The following is a 9,668-nucleotide window of genomic DNA, read 5'->3' on the forward strand; positions in this document are numbered from 1 at the left end:
AGGGTGAATGTCAAGATGAGGGTTAGGGTGAGGGTCAATGTAAAGTTCAGGGTCAGGGTAATTGTCAAGTTCAGGGTCAGCCTCAGAGTGAGGGTCATATCAAGGATTAGGTAAGGCTGAGGACAGAGTAAGGACCAGAGTCAGGGTAAGTGTGAGAGTATCAGGCTTATGGTAAAAGTAAAGGCTAGTTTCAGGTTCAAGGTCAGGAAGAGGGTCAGTAAAGATTCAGTAAATATGACTACAGTGTCTGGGTCAGTATCTGCTTCAGAATCAGAGTCACAGTCACGTTGTTTTAAGTGTAGGGTGCTGATCAGAGTCAGGTTCAGGGTAGGGTCAAGGTCAAGTTGAAGGTCAATTTCAGTTAAGGCTCAAGGGAGAGAGGAGGTCAGAGTTAGTGTCAGGTTACATCAGAGTCAGTTTTGGGAGATGGTAATAGAGAGGGTGAGGATGAGTGTGTTTTTTAATGTAGGTTTATTATTATTCAAGTAAGGTGAGGCCAACAAATCAAGATATGATTACCATTGAAAAGATATTTTGCTGGGGTGCCTGGGTGGTTCAGTTGGCTAAGTGTCTGCCTTTGGCTCAGGTCATGATCTCTGGGTCCTGGGATTGAGCCCCCCATCGGGCTTCCTTTTCAGCAGGAAGTCTGCTTCTCCCTCTCTCTCTCTCTTTCTCTCTCTCCACCCCTCTGCCCCTCCCCGCTGCTCATTCTCTCTCTCTCTCTCTCTCAAATAAATAAATAAAATCTTAAAAAAAAAAAAAAAAGATATTTTGTTACTTGCAGCTCCCAAGTGGAAGGGGCATGGCACGTCACACAGAGCCACATGGGGAAGCACTGGGGTTAGGAAACAGAGTGAAGGCAAAGCATAGGCTTTATTATAGTTTTCATGGGAAGGAGTGGGCCAGGCAGGGTAAGCAAGCTAACCATTGGCTAGTTTGAATAATTTCAGGGGGTTCTGAAGCATAAGGGTTGTCCCAGGTTGTCTGGTACCTGGCCCTGGGATGATTAAGGCAGAGGAATACTGGCCAAGAATCTAAGAGCTCTGAGAACACCCGGTAAAGGAAGTAGTTGGGAGGTATGGACTTTGGATTGGTTGGTTTGCATATGAAAGGTAGGCTTCAAGGGAAGTCATTTGCTCTCTGTAGGAGTTAGCTAGCCCAGGGAATGGCAGTCTCTCCCAAGTCTGCAAAACTCCAATTTAAAGTATCATAAAGTACAAAAAATTATAAAACAGGATTAATACAAAGTGTCAGGGATGGCAAGGATTAGGTTCAGGGCAAGGTTCTTATAGTAATGATCAGGTTGAAGGTCATGGTAAGGGCCATGGTCAGAGTAAGTGTAGCACCGGGGCAGAAGTCAGGTTCAAATAATCAGGGTCAGCATAGGTAAGGATAAGAGCCGAATATAGATCAGGTTCAGGGTAAGAATGAGAGTCAAAGTTCCAATCAGGGTAAAGGTCATAGTGAGTATAAAATTTGGGGTAAAATCACAGTTAAAATCAGGGTGAGGGTAGATCACGGACAAGTTAAGTATGAAGATGGTAATCAGACTGAGAGACCAGAGTAAAAGGGTCAGGGTGATGATGGTCAAGGTCCTGGTCTGGTTGAAGATCACCTAGAAGCTTCAAGGTGAAGACAAGAATCAGATAGTATATATGTGAGGACCAAGTTTCAGAGCCAGCATGTTTGTTATGGTCAGAATCAAGGTGGAATGATAATAAAGGTCAGAATAGTGGTCATTGTCAGGGTCAGCGTGAGGTACAATTTCAAGATCAGGGTGAAGGTGAGAATTAGAATTACTGTCAGGATGAGCCTCTGGATCAGAGTCAGGGTGATGATCACAATAAGGGTCAGCATTTTGATCATGGTAAGGGTGTGGAAGAGTACAAGGGACAGAGTGAGTGTCAAGTAAAGATTAGGGTAAGGAGGAGGGTCAGAAGCAGGATCGGGGTCAGATTCTACTATATTGTTATTGTAAGGTCAATGTGAGAGTCACAGTCAGGGTCATGGTCAATGTGAGGGACTCCATACACGTGTGGATGAGAATGTGAGTTGGTATCAGGGTGAGCACTGGGGTCCAGTCGGGGTGATTATCAGTGTCAGAGATATGGTCATTGTCAGAGTCAGTGACTTCTGGGTGAAGTTCATGTCAGAATTGGGTGACAGTAAGTGTCAGGTCAAGGTCAGGTTAATGATGAGGGTCAGAATGATGTCGGGGGGCGTGTGGGTGACTCAGTCATTAAGCGTCTGCCTTCGGCTCAGGCATGATCCTGGCGTTCTGGGATCGAGCCCCGCATCAGGCTCCTCTGCTGGGAGCCTGCTTCTTCCTCTCCCACTCCCCCTGCTTGTGTTCCCTCTCTCGCTGGCTGTCTCTCTTTCTGTCAAATAAATAAATAAAATCTTCAAAAAAAAAAAAAAAAGGAAGAATGATGTCAGGGTGAGAGTGAGGGTGAAGGTCAGGTTTAAAGTATGAATAAAATGAAACTAAAGTGCATCGTTAGGATCAGAGTCAGAGTCAGGGTAATGGTCAATGTGAATTGCACTATCTTGGTGAGGATGAGGTTAATGATCAGGGTCAGAGTCATAGTGAAGATCAGGGTCATTTGAGTGTCAAAGTGAGGTTTTAGTTAGGTTGACAGATTAGGTGAAGTTCAGAGTGCAAGATAAAGGTGAATATGAGGGTGAGGATCACATTAGGGTCAGGTTCAGGAACATGGTAAGGTTTAGAAACAAAGTTATTGCTAGAGTAAGAATCAAGGTATGATTCAGAGTATGATGTCAGGTTCAATGTCAGGAGAAAGGTCAGAATCAGGTAAGTGTAAGGGTGAAGGTCAGTCTCAAGTTCAAAACAAATTGCTGGGTCATGCTCAAGGTCAGGTTGAGAGTCACTGTGAGGGTCAGAATGGTGGTCAGTGTCAGGGTGAAGATGAGAAGTCAGGAATATGAGGCAAATATTCAGAGTCATGCTCAGGATGAGAGTCAGGGTCAGTATCAGCATCAGAATCAGGGTGCGGTGCCAACCTGGGTCAGGGTGAGGAAGGATTAGCGCCAGGGTCAGGCTGATAGTCTGGTTCGGGTTCAGCATAAGTTTCAGATTCAAGGCTCTTTCACGGACATAATGAAGGTATGTGTAAGGGTCGTTGTAGAGTCAGGGTGAGGTCGGGGTCAGGGAGAAGGTTGTGGTCAAGTCAGGGTAAGTGGAGTGTGAGCATCAGAGTTAGGGTCAGGTAAGGGTCAAGTTTATGGTCATGGTGAGGTTGGATTCAGGGGCAGGGTGGAGGGTCAAATTGAATGCTGATGTAGGGATAGCTTCAGGATGAGAAGTCAGAGTGAGTATTATGATCAGACACAAGATGAGAGTAAGCATCAGGGTAAGGTTTAGGTAAAGAGGAGAGGTAGAATCAGAATGAGAGTCAGAGTCAAGGTGACAGTGACTATATACTTCAGGGTCAGAATCATGGTCATGATCAGTATCTAGATCAAACTGAGGGTAAAGGTCAGGGTCATGGTGACAAAAAGTATGAGAGTCGAGGTCCGTGTGAGCATCCAGTAAGAGTAAGAGAGACATAAGGGTTCGGTGTCAGTGTAAAATTCAGGGACATGGTGAGGATCACAGTGGATCAGCATCAGAGTACGGTGAGGATCATAAGAAAGTCACAAGCACAGTCAATGTCAGGTTGAATATCAAGTCAGTGTTATAGTCACAGTCAGTTTGAGCAAGCAGTTCAGGGTCAGGGTGAGGATTAGAGTCATGTAGCGTATGAGGTTAAGGGTCAGAATCTAAGTCACACACTTAGGATCTTAGTCACACACACCAAGGTCAGGCATGAGTCAAAGTAAGGTTTAGGGTCATGGTGATTATGTGTGTCAGAGTAAAAGTCAACTTCAGAGTTAGTGCCTAGGTCAGGATATCAGTCCAAGGTCAAAGTAATCAGAATCAGGGTCAGTATTAGGTTCAGATCAAAGACCAAATTCAGTTTAAATTTTGAGGGGTGGAGAGTATAGAGTCAATGTTGGGATCAAGTCAGGGTCAAAGTTAGTTGAAGGTCATGGTCACGGAGAGGGTGAAGATGAGGTTCAAGGACAGAGTGAGGGTTGGATTCAGAGTCCGATTCAGGGTCAGGATCAAGTTGGTCAGGTTGAGTATGAGGTTCAGAATAATGATCAGCTTGAGCGTCAGTATTAGGGTGAATGTGAAGGACTCAGTACATTTGAATTTCAGTATTGGCTTAGATTTAGGTTGAAGGTCAAATAAAAGTTAGGTGTATGGTGAAATTGAAGAAAATGGATCAGGTGTACAGTGAAGTTGAAGATTAGGGTCTGAGACAGGTAAGCTTTAGGGTTGAAATCAGGGTTTGGGTGAGGGTCAGTATAAACATGATCCTTGGTGACAGGATCAGGCAGAGGATGAATATTATGGTCAGGATTAGTGAGAATAGGGATATAGTGGTGTTGAGTCTGTTTCATGCTCATAGTCAGGGTCTTGGTGAGAAGCAGGTTCAGGTAAGGGTAAGGATCAAGTCGAGGGAGGAAGGGTCAGTGTCAGGATGAAAATCAACATCAGGAAAGTTTGATAGTTAAGGTCAGTGTCAGGGTCTTGGTGATAGTAGTGTCAGGATCAGCTTCAGGATCAAAGTCAGCACATTAGTGTCAGGTTGACGATGAGGGTCAGGGCGAAGGTCAAGTTAAGTGTTGGGTTCGGAATCAGAGTCAGTATGAATTTCAGAGCCTTAGTAAGGGTCTATGAGGGTCACGGTCATGGTCACAGGGTCAGCAACATGTTGAGAGTTAAAGAGTCATGTCATGGTTAGGGTGAGGTCAAAGTGAAGGTCAGTTTCAGGATAAGAATCAAAAAAGAATCCAGCTTGAGAGTCAGGGGCAGAATCAGAGTGAAAATTCGGGTCAGGTAAGGTTCAGGGTGTAGTTAGGCATCAGGATCCATGTGAGGGCAGGGTCCTGGGATCGAGCCCCACAACCAGCTCTCCGCTCAATGGGGAGCTTTCTTCTCCCTCTCCCTCTCCCTCTGCCTGCTGCTCTGCCTGCTTGTGCGCTCTTTCTCTCTCTCAAATCAATAAATAAAATCTTAAAAAAAAAAAAAAGAAAAGAAAGAAAATGGGAGAGGTCAGCATGAGGGTCAGGGACATTTGGGAGAGTAAGGGTGTCTGTCATTGTCAGGATCAAGGTCAAGTAGGACTGGATGTCAAGGTCAGGGCGAGGTTAAATGTGGTTAAATTTCAAAGCCACCCCTGGGTTAGGTGAGATTAAAAGTAAGGTTATTAAGTTCAGAGTCAGACCTAGGGTCAAGGTCAATGTTAGGGTCAGGATTAGAGCAGGGTTCTTGCTGTAATATTTCATTCTTCTGTTTACAATCTTAACTTCCAGCATTAATTCAGGTACTGCTGTCAAAGCAAAAGAAACATTATTCTTCCTGCTAATTTTGGTTTATTTTTCTGCAGGAATAGTAATGGATTTGGGGTACTCATTGGCCCAGTAATTTTAATTGTATTCTTATGCACCATCAGATCCTTGTGATTCACACCTCTGAAAAGTCAAAATATTCCAAATTTTACTTCTTTGTAGATTTACAGTCAGATGCTCGGGTACTAGGAACGCAAGAACATGCAGTGCAATTTTAACAGGTTTCTATCCTTAAAAAAAAAAAAAAAAAAAAAAAAGTCTGCAACTTCTAAATTTCAAGATTATGGAATGACTGGAATAGAATTTGGCCATTGAATTTCCCATTCTATCTTCCTTTGCGCATTTGAGAAATGGCTAGCTAGCAACTCCCAAGGTTAGAGAGTTTCAAATTTATGGAAAATTTATCGTCACTAATTGAGCCAAAGTGGCTTCTGACCATTCTTTTCACCTTCATACAGCAACAGAGTAAATCTAATACTTTTTTTCATATGGCTCCTCAGTCTCTCTCCTCCACTCATGCACAGCAGTGTAGGTCTTTCTGCAAAGGTAATGCTATGACTACTGTCCCATCTGAGCAGGCCCTGCATCCCATTAACTGGCTGAAATTTCCTGAAGGGCACAGTGGGTAGGCCCCGGCCTCCACCTGGATCACCAGCCACACCTCAAAGATGTTCACCACCTGGTTCCCAGGAAGACTGCAACTCTCTTGATGGGTCCTGACATCCTCACACCCTAAGTTTGGAAGGATGGTTGGGGGTACTGGGCTTGTTCCCTTTGGACCCTGTGATGTAGGACAGATGACGTTAGGGTTTGAAGCCGACGGCCAAGAAAGAATTCTTGAGACCTCTTTGGTGCAAAAAAGTGATTTTATTAAAGCACGGGGATAGGACCCGTGGGCAGAAAGAGCTGCAATGGGGTCAGAAGTGGCCCATTATATACTTTCAAGTTGGGAGAGGGTTGGGGATAGCATAAGTCTCTAAGGAATTTTGGAAGCAAGGTTTCCAGGACCTTGAGGGGCTAGCTATTGTTGGGAAAGGTCATTTATTACCATCTAATAAAACCTTAGTCTTGAGACCCTTCAGATATATATCGGTGGGCCATATGCTTGGGGGATGATTGCCAACACATATCTTGGGGGGTTTAGAGATAAAGGAAATTTCTAAAGGAATTTTTATATGTTAAAGTAGACTTACAGGATGAGGGGGATGGTGGGTGGATCAAGCTAGGATTGCCTTTTGCCCTCAGCAAACGGTTGACATTGAGGTAGTTGAGTCCCTAGAGGAATGCCACTCTGCCTGTTTTAAGGACTTGTCAGTGGGCTGTAGATAATAAGGAAATTTATCATTTTTCTTCTGCCTTTGTTCCCCACCCCACCTGAACTAGTCTAACGAAGCCCCCAAACCAGCTCAAAAGTCGGAGGTAGGAGCCCACAGATCCGAAGGGAAGACTTGCTGAAGATTGGAATGAGAAAACAACCCCTCTCACCACCAAACCTTTCTGGCTGAAGAGAAAACAGGAAATGACAGGAGAGCTCCTTGTTCCCTCCTGCCAGCCCAGGCTTCAGGCAGCCTCTGATTGGCGCGCGCGCGCGCACACACACACACACACACACACACACCCCAGACCAGTGCTTCCTGCCCCTTCCCCACCTCTATCCCTCCTCCCCTGCTCACTTGTGCTGGGCACCTCTGATGCTTTCTGAAGATATCACAAAGCTTGTGGGACATTCCTCTTTCTAACACCTTCATTTCATTTTTTAAATACGGTGAGCCTGACCCCTCCGTGATTCCACCCTGCAATGAAGAGGTTTACAGGGTTTAGAGGTTGAGGAGAAAAGAAGTCTAGGCCAGGGAACAACAGGAAATGGTTGGGGCCTCAGAGACAGGCAGGAATCTCTGTTTCCCACACCTGGGATCTGAGGCGGAGGGATTATAGCACCAAAGGTTTTCCTATCTGGAAACTAAGGGATGTATTGAATGGTTCCCAAGATCCTTCCCAGCTCTAAATCACAACGATGCTCCAGGGAGGTATTTGTGGCAGTAGAATCGTTAGTTTCTAGAACTTTGTTCAAGCTGGGGCAAAGGGCAAGGAATTGGAAAATTGAGGTGGGTGGCCTCTTGATTCCACCTAGCGTAGGATGAACAAGACTGGGAGTCTTCAACAACTTTCTTCTAGACAAGAATGCCCAGGACCACAATTTCTGGAGAGCTTTTTTTTTTTTTTAGTTCTGTTTTGTTTTACTCCTCCCCCCAGCACTTTCTCTGTAATCTCTGCCAGCCTGGCCTCTCCTTCAGGCTATTTTATTACTGCCCAGTGGTTACTTAAGGCTGCTAACCTCTGCTCTAAAGAAATTAAATATCCAAGATCATATGTAGGAAGAAGGGCTAAAGGAAAAGGAACCAATTGCCTCCACAAGTCAGGGACCGACAACTGAAAAAGAACAGAAGAGCCAGGAAGACCAGCAAACCAATTTGGTCTTTATTGAGGTGTCAGGGTCGAGTGGCACCATGAAGGAGCAGAGCCTGAGCACTTGAAGAACACAGAGGCAGGATTTAAGGGTTTCTTTAGAGGCAGACCTGGGTATTTGGGCTAGGAGAAGGGCAGTGGGTGATTTAGGTGCTCAAAAGGAGTTCAGGAATGCCCTATACTTGACCAGGAAAGGGGCGGACAGAGCATTTAGCTCTTGCTGAAGTTCCTGTAGAGCCCTCTCCTGCTCTTGCTGCTCCCCCACCATCTGCCTCCGGTAATAGTTGATGTAGAAGTTCACCCAGTCATCCACCATAGTCATCATGGCTTCTTCAGGGATAGGAGGGTTAGGGAAGACCTGCAGGGTGAGGGGGTGGCAAGGGAGAATGTGGTCAGCAGTGTGATTCAGAAATAACTCACAAACTCCGACATCCTCCTTTCCCTGATTTGCATTCCCTGTCTCTGTTTCCATCAACTGCACCATTGCTCTCCCAGCTCCAGATTATTCTCCCTTCTCTGCCCTCACCCACCTGCCAAGAGTCTAGGCCTGCCCTTTGAAACAGTGCCTGGGCTTACCTGTTGATTCAGCAGAACATTAAATTCCTTCATTCCTGTAGAAATGAGATCCTTATTGGCCTGAAGAAGAGCCATCTGCCTAAGGTAAAGAAAGAGATAGAATTTAAGTATCCTTTTTCCTCATTTCTGGGTATTTCCCCCAATTCCCTCATTCCCCTTAAAGATCTCTGGTACCTTGCAGAACCCCCTCCCCAGCACCTCTCAAATCATGCCCTGCTCTGAGATCACATTTCTCCCAGGCTGACTCACCTGCAGGTCCAACAGTGCTACGTATGCCTCACCCACACTTTCTGGGGTATGTAGGTCCCTCTCTGAGCTAAATGTAGGCAAGGAGTCAAGTATCAGCCTAAGAGGGAAACGCCCTATGTCTAGGTCCTGAAGGAGGGTGATAGGTCAACCAGGGGATGGGAAGGAGAGAGACGTTTCCCTGAAGTTAAAAGATAGCAAGGCTAAGAAAAACAGATAAGTGGGGAGACCCAGAAAACTACACTCAGGACAGATCCTTGCCATCTGCCCCACATCCCCGTATCCACACTCCAAAACTAAAATTCAGGCCACCAAAACTAATATTAACTGACTCCCCGTTACATGACAGACACTTTTTTTCATTTTATTTTAACTCCAGTATACTTAACATGCAGGGTTATATTAGTTTCAGGCGTATAAGACAGGGATTCAACAATTCCATATGTCACCCTGTGTTCATCATGACAAGTGAACTTCTTAATCCCCATCATCTGTTTCACCCATCCCCCTACCTACTTCCCCTCTGCTAATCATCAGTTTATTCTCAATAGTTAAGAGTCTGTTTCTTGGGGGCGCCTGGGTGGCACAGCGGTTAAGCGTCTGCCTTCGGCTCAGGGCGTGATCCCAGCGTTATGGGATCAAGCCCCACATCAGGCTCTTCTGCTATGAGCCTGCTTCTTCCTCTCCCACTCCCCCTGCTGTGTTCCTTCTCTCGCTGGCTGTCTCTATCTCTGTCGAATAAAAAAAAAAAAAAGAGTCTGTTTCTTGGCTGGTCTCTCTCCCTCTCTGTCTCTGTCTCTCTGTCCCTTGCTCATTTGTTTTGTTTCCTAAATTCCTCATATGAGTGAAATCATGTAGTGTCTTTCTCGGACTGACTTATTTTGCTTAGTTCCACTTATATTCTCTAGCTCCATCCATGTCATTGTAAATAGCAAGATTTCATTCTCTTTTATGGCTGAATA

General features: G+C 45.3%; 1 protein-coding gene across 2 annotated transcripts; it reads right to left on the bottom strand.

The window, feature by feature from the left end:
- Window positions 1–7,874: 7,874 nt before the first annotated feature.
- LOC103657895 (alpha hemoglobin stabilizing protein) lies at window positions 7,875–8,845 on the bottom strand. Of its 2 annotated transcripts, none has more exons than XM_008685347.2 (3): window positions 8,710–8,845; window positions 8,461–8,539; window positions 7,875–8,242 (listed from the first exon to the last, which is right to left on the bottom strand). In XM_008685347.2, the coding sequence occupies exons 2-3, from the start codon at window positions 8,533–8,535 to the stop codon at window positions 8,039–8,041; spliced, it is 279 nt and encodes a 92-aa protein (XP_008683569.2). In that variant the 5' UTR covers window positions 8,536–8,539; window positions 8,710–8,845; the 3' UTR covers window positions 7,875–8,038. The 2 variants fall into 2 exon arrangements, with proteins under 2 accessions (XP_008683569.2, XP_040490464.1); XM_040634530.1 differs by lacking the exon at window positions 8,710–8,845 and adding an exon at window positions 8,635–8,679.
- Between the last annotated feature and the right edge of the window lie 823 nt (window positions 8,846–9,668).

The sequence above is a fragment of the Ursus maritimus genome, unplaced genomic scaffold (assembly GCF_017311325.1).
Source record: "Ursus maritimus isolate PB19 unplaced genomic scaffold, ASM1731132v1 scaffold_2, whole genome shotgun sequence".
Lineage (NCBI taxonomy): Eukaryota > Metazoa > Chordata > Mammalia > Carnivora > Ursidae > Ursus > Ursus maritimus.

What these genes read in the sequence shown, in the direction of transcription:
- LOC103657895 (XM_008685347.2), bottom strand. Translation starts at nt 8,535, where the DNA reads ATGGCTCTTCTTCAGGCCAATAAGGATCTCATTTCTACAGGAATGAAG. An exon ending in ATGTTCTGCTGAATCAACAG is followed by an intron (nt 8,243 to 8,460) that starts GTAAGCCCAGGC and finishes CTCACCCTGCAG; the next exon opens with GTCTTCCCTAACCCTCCTAT.